Source organism: Nicotiana attenuata, chromosome 12 (assembly GCF_001879085.1).
Source record: "Nicotiana attenuata strain UT chromosome 12, NIATTr2, whole genome shotgun sequence".
NCBI classification, from domain to species: domain Eukaryota; kingdom Viridiplantae; phylum Streptophyta; class Magnoliopsida; order Solanales; family Solanaceae; genus Nicotiana; species Nicotiana attenuata.
Window position 1 is genome coordinate 14,725,993 of NC_032000.1, and position 20,988 is coordinate 14,746,980.

The 20,988-nt window shown below is 41.1% G+C and overlaps 1 protein-coding gene across 1 annotated transcript in view; it reads right to left on the bottom strand.

The window, feature by feature from the left end:
- Window positions 241-20,988, bottom strand: part of LOC109235909 — a 48,720-nt gene continuing 27,972 nt past the window's right edge. Inside the window, exons 4-5 of the mRNA XM_019402154.1 lie at window positions 1,342-1,502; window positions 241-383 (exon numbers count right to left, since the gene is read on the bottom strand). Coding sequence (XP_019257699.1) covers window positions 241-383; window positions 1,342-1,502 — 304 coding nt within the window. The remainder of the gene's footprint in view (window positions 384-1,341; window positions 1,503-20,988) is intronic.

A 20,988-nucleotide genomic window follows, 5' to 3' on the forward strand; every position in this document is an offset into this window, starting at 1 on the left:
CTTTGTAGAATACCATTAGGTCATCCACAAAGATCAGATGAGTGAGTTTTAGATATTTACACATCGCATGATATTTGAATTCTAGAAACATACTCATACAATTTAGGACTCTAGTTAAGTGTTCCATCAATAACATAAAAAATAAGAAGATATAGGATCCCCTTGGCTGATCCTTATCTGATCATCAAAATAGCCCTGACTTTCTCCATTAACTTTGATAGTGTACTTTGGAGTAGATAATCATGTCATGACCAAACTGATGAACTTCTCAGGAAATCCAAACCCCCTCAAAACTTTCTCCGAAAATTCCCAACTAACCATGTCATACGCCTTCCTGAGATCTATTTTCATGAGACATCTTCGGGTGGTTTCGACTGTAGTGTCTGAGGAGATCATGGCATATTAAGATGTTATGGATCATAGACATGCCTTGACCAAATGCAGATTGATTGTCTAAACTCTGGGATTGGAGCACTAATGTTTGCAAAAGGCGACGAGGGAATGGAGGCCCTATGTCTAGAAGGCTCAACTCAGGGATTGGAGCCCTAATGTTGGCAAAGACGACTAGGGAATGGAGGCCCAATGTCTAAAAGGCTCATCTCAGGGAGTGGAGCCCTAATGTTGGCAAAAGGCGACTAGGGAATGTAGGCCCTATGTCTAAAAGGCACAACTCAGGGATTGGAGCCCTAATGTTGGCAAAAGACGACTAGGGAATGGAGGCCCTATGTCTAAAAAGGCTCAACTCAGGGATTAGAGCNGGGTAGCGTTTCGACTTCTATTGTGGATGTTGGCATTTTGGAAGAATTTCATAAATTTGGGTTGAAGTGCATTTCAATGTTATCAATGTTCGTTTGGGATTCCGAGTTTGGGAATAGTTCCATATGGTGATTTCGATATTGGGAGCGCGTCCGGAAGTGAATTTGGATGTTTGTAGGTCGTTTTGGAGTCATTTGAAATTTTAAGATTTTTGAGAAGTTTGGCCGGAAGTGGACTTTTGATATCGGTGTCCGAATCTAATTCTGGAAGTTGGAGTAGGTCCGTAATGTCAAATTTGACTTGTGTGCGAAATTTGAGGTCAATCGGGAGTGATTTGATAAGTTTCGGCATCGAATGAGGAAGTTTGAAGTTCTAAAGTTCATAAAGCTTGAATTGCAATGTGATTTATGGTTTTAATGGTGTTTGAGGTTATTTGAGGCCTCGAGCAGGTCCGCATTATGTTATGGAACTGGTTGGTGTGATTGGGCGGGGTCCCGGGGCCCCGGGTGGATTCCGGGTGGTTAACAGATCGAAAATGGAATTTGAGGAAGGGCTGAAGCAGCTGGGCATCTGGTGTAATCGCACCTGCGTGAAGAGGGCCACAGGTGCGGGAAAGGACTCGTAGAAGCAGATTTTGCTGGGGGAGGCGTGGACCGTAGATGTGGTCAAGTTCTGCAGAAGCGGGACAGCTCTTGCGCGTGAGGAGCCGCAAAAGCGAAAGCGCAGAAGCAATATTTGGGTTGCACCTGCGGAACCGCAGAAGCGTCAAGTGACCGCAGGTGCAATAATCGAAGCTGAGCAGTGTCCTCTTTTGAAATGAGGGTTGGCTCTATCTCACTTCATTTCGCCCATGAGAGCAGATTTTGTAGCACATTGGAGTGCCATCTTCATCAATCATAATGGGGTAAGTGCTTTCTTCACAATTTTGAGTTAAATACTTGAGTTTATATGGATTTGAACATGGAAATTAGTGAAAATTGGGTTTTTGGTGGAAAAACCTAGTATTTTGTATATTTGAATTTTGACCATGATTTTTGGGCATGGAATTGGGAATAAGTTATATTTTTGAGTTCGTGGTGTTATGCGTAAAGTTATTTTCGAAAATTTTCAGAATCAGAGCACGTGGGTCTGAGGGTGATTTTTATTGACTTTTCGACCGGGGTTAGAAATTATTATAAATTGGATTATTATGAGTATTTGAGTATATATTTATGGGTTTGCACAATTATTGACTAGTCTCGGAGCGTTGGGCATCGGTTTGAGTCGCTGGAAGGGCTTGGGAGCCGAATATGGAACTTCGGAGCGAGTTAAGTCTCCTTTCTAACCTTGTAAGAGGGAATTTACCCCATAGGTAAAATAATTCAATATGTGCTTCTATTTGTGGGGGCTACGTACACACGAGGTGACGAGAGTCCGTGCGTAGCTACTATTATGCTTAAGTCCGGGTAGTTTAGGACCCAAAAGCATGCTATACTTGCAATATTTGTAACCTTATTGTCAATTTAAATTGCTTAAATCATATCGAATTGGTAAATGAATTTCTAAAAGGTTAAACTTCATTTTCTTGATTGTTAAAAGAGGATTGACATTTCCTTGGATAAATGCTCCTTGATAAATACTTGATTGACTGTTTGATTGTGTTTTTCTTTTGTGGAATAGGCCGAACGCCTCGGTAGATTTAATAGATGCATCTATAGTTCGCACCGTTCGACCCTCCGGCAGTGCACAGTTTAATATATGTTGGATCGGGCCGTACTACCTCGGCATGACTTGTGCATGACTGAATTGATTGATTGACATTGATAGTAAATGATATTGCCTCATTGGCCTATGATAAGTTGATAAATGATAAAAATAAAGTTGGAAATCTCCTATTAACAAAAGAATTGTTTACTCATTTCATGTTATTGAGTTTACAATCATTTTATAATAATCTATGATTAATAATATTATCAATATATTGTTTTGGCCATAGTGAGTGTCAGAGTCGACCTCTCGCCACTACTTCTTCGAGATTCGACTGGATACTTACTAGGTATGCGTTATTTTTGTACTCATACTACACATGTTGTATATTTTATTTTACATGCACAAATATGTCTAGTGGCCTTTTGGGCGCAACGGCGTGGTTGATACGGGGACCTAGGTGAGCTGCGTCTTATGAAACGATCCGCAGCCAACAGAGTCTCCTTCAGAGTACTTGTATTTTTCCTTTCTGTCCACATTTGTATTCCGGACAGTTGTTATATTTTATTTTACTTCCTAGTAGATGCTCATGCACTTGTGACACCGAGTTCTAGAATGAATTATGGGATATTCAATATTGAAATTGGAAGATATTATTATTATTCTGTAAAGTTCATCTTTTGCTAGCTAAATTGAAGAAAATTCATAATTTCAAAAATATTAAAATGAGAATTTAATTTACGATTTAGTGTTGGCTTGCCTGACAATGGTGTCCGGCGCCTGTTGATACCCAATTTTTCCCTGTATATTTTTTATATGCAAAATAATTTCAAAATAACATATGTCTGCATATATAAGAGTGTCCAAATGTTTTAGTATTTTTCCAGATTTTTAAAAGATTTTTAAATCAATTTATTGCCCTATTTTAGCTATACAAAAACCAATAATTATTCCTCAAATTATCATTTTGGTGATTAATTTATTTTATTCTCATATTTATCCCAATATATAGCTAAGGTAATTTTTTGCACATTTTTACAAATTTTGTTTAGTATTTTTTAAAGCTAAATTGCATATAATTGCAATATTAGCCTATTTTAAGAATTAATTGCGTTTATAATTACCAATTTGATTCCAGTATTTTTAATTTAATATTTATATATTATTAATTAATTTAGTACCTTTAATTTGTTTTCAGAAGTCATTTTACTATTTTTATAAAATAAAAGGGGGAAAAGTGGTTATTTAAAATCTAGCCCTATTTCAATTCAATTGTAGCCCAAATCGACCACCCCAGCTAACCCAATTTCAAATCTAATTGAACCGGACCAAATCCTAAATTTACCCGCCCATGACCCAATTAAAAAAAACCCACCCGGCTCCCCTTTTTAGATCCAGGCCGTTGATCATTTTGATCAACGGCCACAATTCCCCCTTCCTTTTTTAATTTCCAAACCCCCCAACCCTAAAATCATTTCACTTAATCAGCCGCCTCTAAACACCCCCTTCTCTCAAACTCTCTCGAACCTTCCTGGAACCCTAATCGTCTCCTACCACCTCCACCGTGAAACCCACCGGAAATCATGGCTTCTCAGGCCATGGAAGTCCTATACTCACCTCCTATTACTCCTATGTGCCTGGTACCTAAAGATTCGAGGTCCGACCTCGAAGGTTTTCATCCAGACCTTTGCAGGCTCGAGGTTTCACGACCATCTCCGGCCTCGCTCCGGCGTATCCTGGTCTTCTGAGCCCGATTCTAACTTCTCCGACTCAGGTCAATGACCTTATCGAAGCCTTTCTCATTCTAGGGTTCTTCTGAAACCCTAACCCTTCGAGGTTATTCTCCAATTCTTTTTAGATCTGTTGTGTATCTATGCTCTACTTGAGTTTTCAAATGATTTCCCTAACTTTTATTTTTAAAATTACTTACAACACCCTTCTTTTCTGATTTAGGGTTTTCTTGAAAGTGTTTAAGTGTTTTATGATTTTTTTTCTTTGTTATTCCTGGTTTGCCTCTGCTGTGTTCTCGTATCATCTTTTGTATGCTTCTCTTACTGTGTTTTCCTATACTATGGTCTCGTAGACTTCTCTACTGTACTTTTACCATGTTCTTATATGTTTATCCTACTGTGTTTTCCTATACGCTATTCTGCTATACTTTTCCGGTGTTCTTGTGTTCTTCTACTGTATTATCCTGCTAAGTTTTTAAGTTTCTCTGTTTGTCTTCTACTGAGCCATGTTTAAGATTTTTCTAAGCATGCTTTTTCTACTGTTCGTATCAGTATTTGCCATTATGTTCTTTGAATCCTTCTACTGTGATTGCATGTTACTTTGCTATCATATTCTTCATAAGTTCTGTTGTTGAAGAAGCCCGTCCTTTTCTGAAACTTCTGAACATGATTTTGATTCAATTTCCTGCCCTCTCATCCTTGTTTTATGGTTTGCTTGAACTAGGGTTTTATTTAAAAACCCCTAACTCTGTCAGACTAACTTTGAGTCTCTGAACTGATTTTACACCTTTGTTTTCATACAATGTCGAACCTTTTGCTAAACTCTTCTACACTGGATTCTTTCTACTGATTTTTACAAGGGCATGACAAAGTTACCTTCATGTTTAACGTGTCTGTATGCTTTTATATGTGATGAATCTTTCTTCGAAAAAGGTTTTCAAACTTGTGATTGATTCAGAATTCCTTTTAAATAAGTTTGATTGATTTGTTTGCTGATTTTCCTTAATTTAAAAATCTTTCCCATCTTTCTGACTTGGTTTATTCGTACAAAATCTCTGGCCTCAGATTTCTTGGCTGTTAATTGATTTTCTTTCCTTAAATTGTACAACCGTGTATTTCAAAGACCTTGTCCTTAAATAGCCTTTATGTATTTGCCCCTAATTTACTACTTTGCACAAAGTGTTTGATTAATTTCTTTCCTTAATTGGTTTTATCCGTTTGAATCTGAATCCCTTAATTAAGGGAAGCCTTGTGTAATTGATTGACAATCAATTTTCAAACTATTTTCTTACCTTATTTCTGCCTTCTTTCTGCACTATAAATACACGACTCTTTAACACATAGCACACACGATTAACAATCCTCCACTACTACTTTACAATCTCCTCTGAACTCTTACTAGCACTCTCTTCTTGTCTATTCTGTGGCTTTCACAAGACTACTACACTTTCTCTTTGATTTTTTCCCTTGAAACTGGTATGTTCTAATTTAAGTTGCAGCATCACCACAATGTGTTAACTTACAGCTTTCTACATCTATGTCTACTTTATTACTTCTGCAGATCTAAATACTTAAACTAGCATGTTATTTTCTTTTGCTTGTTTCTGTCATGAACCCATCCTCCCTATTCCATTTATGTGCTGAGAGTTATAGTTTAAAACACGGCAATATGCAAGTTATTGCCTATGGTTTGAACTTGATCCCTTAAAGGATCCTAACTTCTAAACAATGTTTTCTGACAGGCTTATGGGGTAGGCCAGCATTCCTCATTGCTGAGTATGCCCCACTAGCCTGCTGTTGCTTTTCCTTTACTATCTCCCCATTCCCTATACCCCTATGTGTATCAATGTGAATTGTTTCCCTTTCCCCTTTGTCCTATAATGAGTGGTTGCACCCTTCCAATATTATCACCCCCTAAATCCGGAAAAGGCATATTTGCGGTAAAACCAGTCGATCAACGGTGTAGTCGACTGTTCCGCGCCTTTTCCTCTTGAGTCGTCCGCTCAAGGGTACCAGTCTAATACCCCATAGAAACCTTACTCTGTTCATGCATCATGGTCAACCTAGCCGAGTCAGTTATGTTGTCCGCATAATGACTCTTTAAGATAACCTTGTCAAAAGTCCACTGGGTTTTCCCAAAACCCAAACAGACACTACAACGTTTTGTGCATTTATTTGGAGAACTAAAAAGCTTTTATGCCAATTGTTGATAATAAATAGTCGAGTCTGGTGGGGGTAAGGGCCTAACCTTTTGTCTTGTAGAAATATGAGGCACGAAGTCCCTAGATTCGGCATGGTCACCCACAACCACCCAAACTGCTAAGCTGGTAGAAGGATCTTCATTCCTGCAATCAGACTCTTGTCCGGAAATACCTGGGAAACCTACCTTCTCTTTTGGAAATTCAACCCAACAACAAAATCATAGAAGCTGCTACCCTATTCTGGGATTGTGATAGGTCTGTATTCCGCTTCGGAGACATTGAGATGACACCCCTGCTCGAGGAAATAGGAGGACTGGCTGGAATACCGTGGGAAACGCCGGGTTGGTTAATGCCGGAAAACCGCAAAGGTAGAGGTTTTCTCTAAATGATGGGTCTAAAGAAGAATCCAGACTTGACATGTTTGAAAGAGTCGTACATTCCTTTTGACTATTTTTACGAGAGGTACGGCCACAGCAAATCTTACCGTACTTATCCTGACGAGTTTGCCCTTACATCATTGGGGAATATTCACCGAAGGGTCTTTGTCTTCATGTTCTATTTCTTGGGGATGATAGTGTTTCCAATGAAGAAAGCAAGAATCCATACCAGGCTAGATATAGTCACCAAAACTCTAATGGAAGGAATTGACGGACAACCACTCAGTCTTGTGCCAATGATCACTGCAGAGATATATCGAGCCCTAGAAAGGTGTCAACAGGGAGCCAAACATTTCGAGGGATGTAATCTTCTACTTCAATTGTGGCTCATGGAACATCTCCAAAAGGGTGAGTACCGACAGGAAATCAATCGAAGGAACTGGGACGATCATATCGCCTTTCATCACCCAAAGCGAATGAATTACATGCCCAACATGTTCTCCCAACTGGAAAATGCTAGAGAATAGGTCGAACTCTTTGATAATTTGACTGAAGACCGGGTACAATGGATGTTCGAGTGGTTCCCTACTGAAGAATTCATCGTTCGATCCAGGGATGCGCCATTTCTGATACCGATCGGTTTGAGGGGAACCTACCCTTATGTCCCTCTTCGAGTTATGAGACAGGCTGGTAGGATGCAGGTTATACCAAGGGTCGACAAGATGAGTCATTTCCGGGCTGACTTCCAGGCTGACGATAGTCCGTACAGGTACCAGGCTCAGCATATGTGGCACTGCAAAATTATCTTGGGAAAGGACACCATTGAACCAGACCGATACCATGCTGGTTGTACCCCGCACTACTCAGGCTGGCTGGAGGACAATCACAATGGTCTGGGTCAACTCGGGTTTGTTCGAGGTCACAGGATCATCGATGAAAAGGCTGAAGCACATGTCAAGTACAACCAACTACACAAGAGGATTCGGGAATGTGAAAGTGAGCACCAGGATATACAGGAAGCCAATAAAAAACTAATTGAAGAGTGGAAGGATATGGCTGTCAGCGCCAACAAGAGATTGGTCTATTTGGAGCGAGGTATAGTAGAGTTGGAAAATAAGTTTCTGAAGAGGGTCGAAGATTGCCGGACTGCTGAAGGAAATGAAGGCGGACATCTGGCCGGAGCTTACCTGCTACTAGGACTCCACGAGCTGGGAGAGCTGTTCGAGGAGGCCAACAATGCCGAGTCTGGGGAAGGTCCCTCCGGGACCAAATAGATTGGAATTTTCATTTTTTTCGCTTTATGAGATGTAATAAGGCCGACGGCCATTAGTGATTTTTATTTTCTTGTCATTTAGTGTCGTTTCAGGATTCGTCTACCTTTTATTAGTAAAATGAGGCATTTAGCATTCTAAGTTCTCCAAATTAACTTGTCGCTAGGCCTACCTCGGGCACAACGAGGTCCCCAAAATTAGGACGCACTTTATATTTCAAGCACTCGTGTTTAAATATTGCGACATTTTCTTATGATCCTTACTGACTTGTTACTTTTTGTTTATTCCCTCTCCCCAAAGGTTAGTTCGTGAACTCTGGCAACATCATCATATTTTATGAGATCCAGAGGCCCTCCAACTACTCCTCCTCCCAGTGCTGCCAGACACAAAAAAAAGAAAAATGGAAGATTCGAACAACTCAACTGAACGGGTAGAGGTCACTCATGGTACTCTGGTCCCCAATGAAAATGCATCCCAACTAGAACAAAAGTTGTTGAAGTTTCAGGAAGAACTTGATTATGTCCGGAATCTGGCAAATCTATCATTTTCCCTCACCACTCCAGAGGTTACTTTCCCAAAAACTCAGAATCCTGTACCTCCACAAAGTATCTCAAAGCAACAAAAACCATCCCATTCCTCACCACCACTGCAATACCTGCCATACCTCAAATAACACCCCACTGCTCACCCCAGAACTCTAGAACACGACAAATGACCACTGCCACACCCAATATAATACCCCCATCTACGTGGAGACTATGCAACACTCCACCCAGCCTATCTTAAGCACACCCGAGTCCGAGAGTAAGGACTTGCTCATCAGAAATCTGGCCGAAGAGCTTAAGAAGTTGACTAGCAGAATTCAAGGCGTTGAAGGTAGTAAGGGAATTGAAGGGTCGAACTACGAAGATCTTTGCATACAGCCCGATGTCGAACTGCCCGAGGTGTACAAACCTCCCATGTTCGAGATGTTTGATGGTACAGGGGATCCCAGGGTCCACTTGAGAACATACTGCGACAAGCTGGTCGTAGTATGAAGAGACGAGAAGATCCGCATGAAGCTTTTCACGAGAAGCTTGAAGGGAGACGCTTTGTCTTGGTACATTAGCCAGGATCCGAAGAAGTGGTCAAACTGGGTAAGCATGGCGTCCGATTTTATGGACATATTCAAGTTCAACATAGAGAATGCACCAGATGTGTTCTATATCCAAAACTTGAAGAAGAAACCCACGGAGACCCTCCATGAGTATGCTACTCGATGGAGATCAGAAGCCGCTAAGGTTAGGCCTGCTTTGGAAGAAGAGCAAATGAACAAATTCTTCGTTCGGGCCCAAGACCCACAGTATTATGAGAGACTGATGCTGATCGAGAATCACAAGTTTTCTGACATCATCAAGCTAGGAGAAAGGATTGAAGAAGGCATCAAGAGTGGTATGGTTACGAACTTTGAAGCCTTGCAAGCTACCAATAAGGCTTTACAGTCTGGTGGTACGTCTAAGAAAAGGGACGTAAGTGCTGTAATGGTTGCACAGAGAACCAAATCCCCTATCAAATACCAAACCTATCCAATGCCTCCACCCACATATCAACCTACTCCAAATTACCAAGCGCCCTCACCCACTTACCAAACTCTACCACCCACTTATCAGTCAGCTCCACCTCCCGCATATCAGTCCACTTCACCTAAATACTCCCAACCGGCACATGTTTACCAAGCCTACAACACCCAACCATCCCACTATCAATCACCTCCCCCACGTCAAAACTTCCCTAGACCTCGACAAAATTTTGACCGCAGACCTCCCAAACAGTATACCGCCATTGCTGAACCAATTGACAAGCTGTACGAAAGGCTCAAAACTGCTGGTTATCTCACCCCTATCTCTGCTATAACACCTAAAAACCCTTCTCAGTGGGTTAATCCAAATAAATCCTATGCATACCATTCCGTTATGAAAGGACATACCATTGATGAATGCCGCTCTTTGAAGGATAAGATCCAGACTTTGATTGATAACAAGATCATTATAGCAAAGGAGCCTGCTCTAAATGTCCGCAATAACCCTCTGCCAGACCACAAGGGCGGAGGTGTTCACATGATCGAGATAGAGGATGACTGGGACCCCAAGGGATCAATTGGTTTAATCACAGAAGGCGACGATCCAAAGAAGCCAGTAGTCACCCTCAATCCGATTCTGGTCCAGATTTAGCCTTCTGGGGACGCTGAGCGAAGGCACCTACACCATTCGAAGTTGCAGTTTTACCGCTTAAGGGGCTTGCTCCGTTCGGGGTAAAGATAGCCACGCCATTTCCAGTGGCAATGTCAGCCATAAAACCATTCTATACAAAGGCTATACCATGGGACCACACAGCCGAGGCCAGAAGAAAGGGGAAGGTCAAGTTTGGGGAAGCTATTGCAGCACAGGGCATGACGAGGACTGGTAGAGTTTACACCCCAAAACATCTGGCTGAGTCAAGCAAGCAGGCCTCTAGTCGACCAACCATCACTGAAACTGGGCCCGATGATCTCTAGAGAAAGATACAAGCCAAAGAATACTCAGTCATTGATCAGCTGAACAAAACACCGGCACAAATTTCTATCCTCGCCTTGCTACAAAGTTCCGATGCACACAAGAATGCCTTGTTAAGAGTGCTGAGCGAGGCATATGTACTAAGTAACATCACTGGTGGAGAGATGGCGAATATGGTGGGCCAGGTATTGGAAAGTCACAAGATCACTTTCCACGAAGATGAGCTGCCGCCAAAAGGGTTGAGTCACAATAAGGCATTGCACATCACCGTACAGTGCGAAGATTATTTTATCACCAGAATCCTGATTGACGGAGGATCCAGCCTCAACATTTGCCCGTTGGTAACACTCAGGACATTAGGAAAGGGGCTGCATGAGATCAAGGACGGGGACATCAACGTCAAAGATTTCGACGGATCCCAAAGGTCTACTATTAGGGAAATTAGCTTGTGTTTGCAAATGGGGCCTACCTGGTTTTATGTTGATTTTCAAGTGATAGACGTGCCAGCATCTTACAATCTGTTGTTGGGACGACCATAGATTCATGTCGCTGGGGCCGTAGCGTCAACACTACACCAGGCAGTGAAGTTTGAGTGGAATCACCAAGAGGTGATCATTCACGGTGACGGTAGCAATCCCATATACAGTCGCCAGACCATTCCGGCAATTGGAGGAAGAAGAAGGATAGGCGGGGAAACTTACCACCACATCGAGCGAGTCAACGCCGTTGATAAAGACAAATGGTGGGATAACAAGATTGAAAGCATATTAAACTGGAGCGGGTATGAACCTGGCAAGGGACTTGGCAAGAACCTCCAAGGAATCGCTAAGCCCATCAAGCTCAAAAAACATGGCACCACCTTCGGGTTGGGATATGAGTATACTTGGGAGGAATTCAACCACTGGTCGCCACCATGGCGCGGTCCTTACTATCCTTTAGAGAAGCCAATACCCCGTTTGGAGCATACTTTCCAGCCGGCCGAGGTTATCTACGGGTCAGAAGAAGAGGAAGTACTGGCAGCGATGAGGAATTTGTTCCTGGAAGACGATGACATGGATTGTTGTGTCATTTTCGAGGAGGACGGGGAGGAAGGCCCTTCCATACAAGTTGTAAGCAGAGGAGCATGCCTCAATAACTGGACTATCAGAACCACCAGAGCCTGGCGAGCCTCGGGGTAGCAAGGCTGAACAAGCATCATGCACTATTTTACTTTACTAGTTTACTTTCCTTTCGCTTTTTTTTTTTTGCAAGAAAGAGCTCCAATGTTCAGAAACAATTGTGGAATTTATCAAAGCATTTCAGTTTTCTTATAAATCTTACTCTTATTATTTTCTCTCATCACTTTACTCATACAACATTACTATTACTTATCTTGATGAACCAACGACTGTGACATGCAACGAGACAACGCAACAAACGGACATAGATTCAGAGGAATATGACATACCGGAAGAGATCGTTAAAGAAGTTGAAAATTTTGAGAACAGACCTAAGTCCAACCTGGACGAGACTGAGATTGTTAACCTAGGAGATGCAAAAAACATCAAAGAAACAAGAATCAATGTTCATTTGTCACCATCAGAAAAGGAAGCATACACAGAGTTTCTGAGAGAATATGAGGACATATTCGCCTGGTCGTATGATGACATGACTGGGCTAAGTACATCCTATGGCACACAAACTGTCGACTGATCCAACATGTCCATCGGTAAAGCAAAAGCTCAGAAAATTCAAGCCAGATATGAGTTTGAAAATCAAGGAAGAAGTCACCAAGCAGGTCAAAGCCAAAGTTCTCAGGGTGGTAGAATATCCAACATGGTTAGCCAATATTGTGCCAGTACCGAAGAAGGATGGGAAGGTCAGAGTCTGTGTCGACTACCGGGACCTCAATCGGGGCAGTCCAAAAGACGACTTCCCCTTGCCAAACATACACATCCAAATTGACAATTGCGCCAAGCACGAGTTGCAATCGTATGTAGATTGTTTCGCTGGGTATCATCAGATCTGGATGGATGAAGAGGATGCTGAGAAAACGGCTTTCATTACACCGTGGGGAATGTACTGCTACAAGATGATGCCATTTGGCCTTAAGAACGCGGGGGCCACCTACATGAGAGCCATGACTACCATTTTCCATGATATGATACACAAGGAGATTGAGGTGTACGTAGACGACGTCATCATTAAGTCAAAGAAAGCCACTAATCACATGGAAGATTTGAGGAAGTTTTTCAATAGACTGCGAAGGTACAACCTGAAACTGAATCCCGCAAAATATGCATTCGGGGTTCCAGCTGGAAAATTGCTTAGGTTTATTGTGAGCAACCGAGGAATAGAACTGGATCCATCGAAGATCAAAGCCATTCAAGAATTACCGCCGCCAAAGAACAAGAAGGACGTAATGAGTTTCTTGGGGAGACTTAACTACATCAGCCGGTTCATAGCACAATCTACCATTATCTGTGAGCCAATCTTCAAGATGTTGAAGAAGGATGCCGCCACCGAATGGACTGATGACTGCCAGAAAGCTTTCGACAAAATCAAGGAATACGTATCAACACCACCAGTCTTAGTCCCGCCTGAGCTAGGTAGACCTCTGTTACTCTACATCACAGTGTTAGATGGTGCCTTCGGTTGCGTCCTGGGGCAGCATGATGAGACAGGAAAGAAAGAACAGGCCATTTACTACCTCAGCAAAAAGTTCACTCCATATGAGGCCCGGTATTCTCTGTTAGAATGCACCTGTTATGCTTTAACTTGGGTAGCCCAGAAGCTGAGGCGCTACTTCTGTTCCTATACTACATATCTCATATCAAGGATGGATCCTTTGAAATACATCTTTCAGAAGCCCATGCCCACTGGCAAGCTAGCCAAGTGGCAAATCCTGTTGAGTAAGTTCGACATTGTTTACGTAACTCATAAAGTAGTCAAGGGATAGGTACTAGCAGATCACCTTGCCGAAAACACTGTGGATGGAGAATACGAACCCCTAAAACGTGTTTTCCTAACGAAGAGGTAGCATTCATAGGAGAAGATATTGCAGAATCCTATGACGGGTGGAGAATTTTTTTGATGGAGCAGCAAATTTCAAAGGAGTTGGCATAGGAGCAGTCCTAGTATTAGAAACCGGTCAGCATTATCCGGTGTCTGCCAAACTCAGGTTCCCATGCACCAACAACATGGCCGAGTACGAAGCCTGCATCTTAGGGCTCAAGATGGCCATTGACATGAACATTCAAGAATTGCGAGTAATTGGAGATTCAGATTTTCTTATACACCAGGTCCGAGAAGAAAGGGCAACCAAGAACTCCAAGATACTCCCTTATCTGCATCACATACAGGAGTTAAGGAAGAGGTTCACAGAGATAGAATTTCGACATGTTCCCAGAGTCCAGAGTGACTTTGCCGATGCATTGGCTACCCTGTCATCCATGATACAACATCCGGACAAAAACTTCATTGATCCTATTCCTATGAAAATCCATGATCAGCCAGCTTACTGTGCTCATGTCGAAGCAGAAACAGATGGAAAACCTTGGTTTCATGATATCAAGGAGTACTTGGCAAAAGGAGAATACCCAGAACTTGCAAACGCTACTCAGAAGCGCACACTTCGAAGATTGTCCAACAATTTCTTTCACAGCGGAGGAATCTTGTATAGGAGGACTCCGGATTTGGGATTACTAAGGTGTGTCGACGCAAAAGAAGCATCTAAACTGCTAGAAGAAGTCCATGCTGGGACCGGCGGTCCACATATGAATGGCTTTGTTTTGGCAAAGAAAATACTCCGAGCTGGTTACTTCTGGATGACTATGGAGACAGATTGCATCCAGTACGTCAGGAAATACCACCGCTGTCAGGTACATGCAGACATGATAAAGGTACCTCCCAATGAGCTTAATGCAACAAGCTCACCATGGCCGTTCGCCGCTTGGGGAATGGATGTTATTGGACCAATCGAACCTGCTGCTTCTAACGGGCACAGGTTTATCCTAGTGGCGATCGATTATTTCACCAAATGGGTTGAAGCAGCATCTTACAAAGCAGTAACCAAGAAAGTCGTGGCAGACATTGTCCGCGACCGCATCGTTTGTCGATTCGGGATTCCAGAGTCAATCATTACTGATAATGGCTCCAACCTCAATAGTAACCTGATGAAGGCCATGTGTGAAACCTTCAAGATCAAACATAAGAATTCTACAGCCTACAGACCTCAGATGAACGGAGCCGTAGAAGCCGCCAACAAGAATATCAAGAGGATACTAAGGAAAATGATTGAGAAGCACAAGCGGTGGCACAAGAAGCTACCATTCGCTTTATTGGGGTATCTCACCACAGTTCGCACATCAACCGGGGCAACTCCCTATATGCTGGTTTACGGTACACAGGCAATTATTCCCGCCGAAGTAGAAATTCCTTCCTTAAGGATTATACAAGAAGCTGAGCTCGACGATGCAGAATGGGTGAAGAGTCGTTACGAACAGCTAGCTCTTATAGATGGAAAAAGAATGAATGTAGTTTTCCATGGTCAGCTTTATCAGAACAGAATCTCCAGAGCCTTCAACAAGAGAGTCAAGCCGAGACAGTTCACACCAGGACAGCTGGTATTAAAGCAAATCTTCCCGCATCAAGATGAATCCAAAGAGAAATTCTCTCCCGACTGGCAAGGTCCATACATGGTTCATCGGGTTCTGATAGGAGGAGCCCTTATACTTGCAGAAATGGACGGAGAAGTTTGGCCAAAACCGATTAATTCGGATGCAGTCAAGCGCTATTATGTGTAATCTTTGTGCTTTCCTATATGATGTATTTTGAACTACGTATGAACTGATTCCCGTTTAAGAGGGGATACGTAGGCAGCCTTATGGGTTTGGTCACAATTCAATAAAATTTTCATTTCCCCCTGCAATTGGAAATTGGGGCAGAATTTTGAGGAGGACCCTCAAAATTCCGAAGTAACTATAGCCAGTCATCGCAAGCAACCATCAGAGGCAGCAGCCCAGTAAACTGGGCTAGAATTTTGAGGAGAACCCTCAAAATTCCGAAGAAAGAAAGGTTGCAATGTCCTGAACCACGTCACAGTCGTCGATTCATCAACAAAAATATTTCTTAAATATATACTTATGTCATATCTTTAACAAACTCATGCATGTTTATTATCGAAATCGCTTTGTTCAGCAACGCTACCCCAATGATACGCACAGTATCACCGAAATAGAGCCAAGCCGGTCAAGCAAAGTCATCGTGGACACGAACTAAACTTTCCCCTTTACAAAACTCACGATTTTTCTTTGGATGCAGGCACCCAAGTCGTAAAATCATATATTATACACTCATACTGTTCAAGGATACAACTCTCAGAACCGTCACACCTATTCACAGTTGCTATCCGCACACAATGTCCCCAGCAGCCACAATATCACAATCAGCTATCAGCTATCAGCTAAGAATTTTTTTATTACTATTCTCCTTTTATCTCTTGCATAAGGCTACCATTCTGCCTTCCGAGACTAAGCACTATCTCCATCTGCATTTCCTGCATTGCATAAGGCTACCATTCTGCCTTTCGAGGTTAAGCTCTACCTCCATCTGCATTTCCTGCATTGCATAGGGCTACCATTCTGCCTTCCGAGACTAAGCACTGCCTCCATCTGCATTTCTGCATTGCATAAGCCTACCATTCTGCCTTCCGAGACTAAGCTTTGTCTCCATCTGCATTCCTGCAGCATAAGGCTACCATTCTGCCTTCCGAGGTTAAGCTCTACCTCCATCTGCATGGCTGAAATATCGCCACCTTTTTTACATTATGCATGGCCGAAATATCGCCACCTTATTTACATTTTGCATGGCTGAAAGATCGCCACCTTCATATTCTGCATGGCTGAAAGATCTCCACCTTATTCTGCATGGCTGAAAGATCACCAACTTATTTACATTTTGCATGGCTGAAAGATTGCCACCTTACTTACATTTTGCATTGCTGAAAGATCGCCACCTTTATTTATGTCTTGCATCGGCTGAAAGATCGCCACCTACTGCATCTCATGGGCTGAAAGATCGCCACCTATTACATTTCATGGGCTGAAAGTTCGCCACCTATTGCATTTCATGGGCTGAAAGATCGCCACCTATTGCATTTCATGGGCTGCATCTCATGGGCTGAAAGATCGCTAAACTGTCCAAAGGCGTCATTGTTCGGAGGCACCATTTCCATAGCCCGAGAATGTCATGCCATGGCCCGAGGACCTCTTTTAGTCTCTTGCATATCATTATTCAAAGGCATCATAGTTCGGAGGCATCATTAGCATAGCCCGAGAGCATAATTTCATAGCCTGCGAATCCTTTATTATACGCTTCTATTGATACCCAATTTTTCCCTACATATTTTTATACTCAAAATATTCTCAAAATAGCATGTACATGCATATATAAGAATGCCCAAAAGTTTTAGTATTTTTCCTTTATTTTTAAAAGATTTATTAAATCAATTTATTGTCTATTTTAATACTACAAAATCCAATAGTTATTGCCAAACTAGCATTTTTTGGTGAATAATTTATTTTCATTCTAATATTTACACTAAGATATAATTAAGGTAATTTTTGCATATTTTTATACATTTGTTTGGTATTTTTTTTAGCTAAATTGCATATAATTGCAATTATGGCCTATTTTACAATTAACAACATTTTACCATTATAAAATCACTTCTGGTATTTTTACATTAATAGTTATATGTTATTAATTAGTCTAGTACCTTTAATTTATTTTTTAAATCATTTTTTACTATTTTATAAAATGATAAAAGAGGAAAATTGGCTACTTAGCAAACAACCCTTTATTATTTTAATTCTAGCCAAATTGGCCACACCCACTATCAGATTCAAATGGCCCAATATCCTAATTAAACTAACGCAGCCCAATCCCTAATATAACCTGGTCCAACCCTTTTTTTTAAATCTGAGCCGTATGATCAAATGAGATCAACGGCCCAGATCTAATTCCCTTAATTAAATTCAATTACCCCCCAGACCCCTCATTCTCTCTGAGACTGTCTCTCTCTCTATATCGTCTCTTCCTCTCCCTTCCCTTTAGAACCTTCTGGTTCTCTCTTCTCCGATGATCTCCACCGCCTCTCCAGCCATCTCCGGCCACCTCCCTTCAACCCCAAGGCTGCGATGGGCCTCTCGTTGTCCCGTTCAACATCTCTAGGACCTTCAAGGTCTATGGACCTTGGTGATTCAGCCCTAGGGTTCCTGGTTCTGCTACCTGTGAGTTCTCCGGTGTGATTTCAGGCGAAATCACACCCTATATGTCACGATCTCTGAAGTGTTACAGGTTCTCTCAAAACAGTGTTATTTTCATGCTATTTTCATATTTTTCTCTATGTTCTGCTTATTCTCGAGTTTCTTTTGAAAGATTCTCTACTTTGAACCATTTTTACTTTCTTTGAAAATTTAGGGTTTCTTGGATTTCTTTTACGCATATCTCGACCAATTTTCTTTATGATTAAAACCTTTTCCTTGTTTATTCTGACCGATTTCTATGCTCTTACTGTTCTTTAGTTTGACTATGCTAAAAACCCTAATTTCTAAAAAATGTTTCTTCGTTTGATTATGTGTGTTAGCATGCTTCTTTGCTTCGATTATATGTGTTAGCCTAATTTCCTTTGCCTTGTCTCTATGTGTTAGCGTGTTTCTTCATTTGATTATGTGGGATAGCCTGATTTTCCTTACTTTGGGTCTGTCTACTAGCCTATTTACTTGATTCTTGTTAATGTCTCATGGTCACCATGCTTCGAATATGCCTTGTTGAATCCTAACCTATTTTCACTATCTCTGGATGGTTGTGTTTGTTCATCTCTTGTCCCCCTTATGTCTATATGGCTGATTTTGTTTGTTACTCTTGTTCATTCACCTCTATTTATACATTGAGAATGCAGAATCATGACTTCGCATGATTGATTCTGATTTTCTTTGATTGATTGGTAATTCAAAAACATTCCTTCAAAACCCTAACATTCTATTCGCCTGTTCTACCTAGCCTTTCCTTAATTATAATTTTCCTGAATTTGGTCTTAATTGGATACTATATGCATACTGAACCTTGGCTCATTCCTTATTTAACCCTGCCCTGATTTTTCTACTTGCCTTGTATGGTGCTGAATCTTTTCGTTTGATTTTGATTCCCTTAATTAATGGGAGTACTTCCTTTATTCTTCAATCAATTGATCCCGAGTTCTTAAATTGACATATTTCTGTGATTTTTTACCTTTTTTTACCACCTACTTTCAACTATAAATACCCTAAGTCTTTTACATAGCACACACGATAAGTCTTCCTGGCTTACACACACTGAATACTTTAAAATCTGCATTCTCTCTTGCTCTTTTTTCTATTGCTATTCTCTGCTCCTGCTTATTATTAGCCAGCTGAAAGCCATGGCTAATATAGTGTTACTACCTTGTCTTTGCATCCTGCTTTTGCTCTTTTACTGGTATGTCCTAATTAATTTTCAAGTCTCACACCAAAGTGTTTATTTTTGTTTCAGTTCATTATCTTTGTGATTTTCTTCTACTTATGCTTCTCCTGCTCAATGTGTAATTGATTCTTTGCTCTAATACTTCACCATGTCTTCTAATTTACATGCTAAGTCTGACTTTGTCTATTCCTTGCTATGCCTATGTCCTGTTGTTATACATTAGCATGCCTAAATTTTACTACGTCCAGGTTCCCCTGAATCCCTTGATTCTGTGTAGTCATGTTTAATAAACCTGTATCCCCTTCAACATTGTGTGATCTATCTGTTCCCCTTTCCCCATGATCCTTTTATGCAATCATGTACTGTTGAACTATTGTTCTGCTGTTTTCTTTTAAAACAAACCCCCTTATTTTCGAAAACTCTTCTTCCTGCACTTCACTCTGCTCTTAGAAAATAGGTTCTGCCCCCTTCGTGTGAGCATTGCTTTGAGTACCTCTGAGTATTCACTGAACTTTGACACACAAGGCTGGTATTCCATACTGCACATGTCCTGCATCTTCTTTTAAGTGTCTAGGTGCTGGTATTGGCTAGGGACCCAATGGGGCCTTAGGGAGCTTTGCCGCACCTAGACCATGGCAAAGGCTGTAAACTCTAAGGGGTTGAGGTTGGAAGACTGGGCCTGATTGAAGGCTCCCTATAGAATAACTTCTTATTTTTTTGTTCTTATTTACCGTAATTCATATGATACTGGTTTGTAATAACTTGTAAACAAACGATTGGGGTTGAATAGTGAATATGGGGAGGGTTATGCATGCTTAGTATAAATAATGGGTAGAAAATATGCTTATAGGATTTTATTTACTTATCTGCGCAATAGATAACCTGTATAGGCCATGCATCTCATTCATTAGAGATCCTGCTTTAGGTTCATTACTTTCATCCTGTCATTACGCTCTCTTATAATCACGATCAGTTAATAACTAGCAAATAATTAACAACAAGCTAAATAATTTGTCATTACTGCATTGGCATGTTAGAAACCATGTTCTAAGTACTTTTATGTGCATTAGATATCCTGCCCTTAGGACTTCTCACTAGTTCGAGTTGCAGTAGTTAATTCACATTTGTCTAATAACTTTGTTAAAATATGGCTAAGTGGTTTGAAACATTTTCTGCAAATACTTTATCACACGTACCTTTATAAATCAGAATCGAAATATGAATGTTCATTCTCTAAAATAATCATACAATGTACAACGACGCCTAGGCAAACTTTAGGCCAGAGAATAACTGATTAATTGTGTTATTATTAGCTTAAGACCAACCAACTTCTTTTAATTTAAACTTTGCCTTTCCTTTTCTTGTTTTGATTTTCTGAAGCTCACTCAACTTTTCTTTCTTAAAACAAAACTCTGCTGAAAACGATTTTGAAATAATCCATCCATCTTACTCTTACTAAGTTTTTGATTTCCATCACTGGATTCCCAACCTCTGCCCAGAGTCGTGCTATTACTGTTCTTACTTCATTTTTTTTAAAACCAAGTTTAAACTGCTGTAAAAGTCCTATCTTTTGAGACCTTAATTATGTTTAAGTCATGCTACTTATGTGTTTTGTTTGAGGAGGTATACATGCTCCTTTATATGTTTACATGCTTCCCCCAACATGCAGTATGTGTTTTTTGTATGTCGCCTTAGATTTTATCCTTTGAAACCAATCAGCCTAATATCCCACCTTGTAGGACTAGTAGTCCTAAGTGCCTCCAGGACGGATAGGATGGGACGTGTAATAGCATGCAATAAGTAAATCGAGACCATTCCGTGTTTAATACCTTAACAGGGTGGGAAAGGGTAGATATGAATATGATGACCACGCGATAACACCACGTGTATAAACGGTTACCGGGTGTTGTGTGGAGTGATCCATATTATGTATAAACCTAGGACCCCTTCCCTTA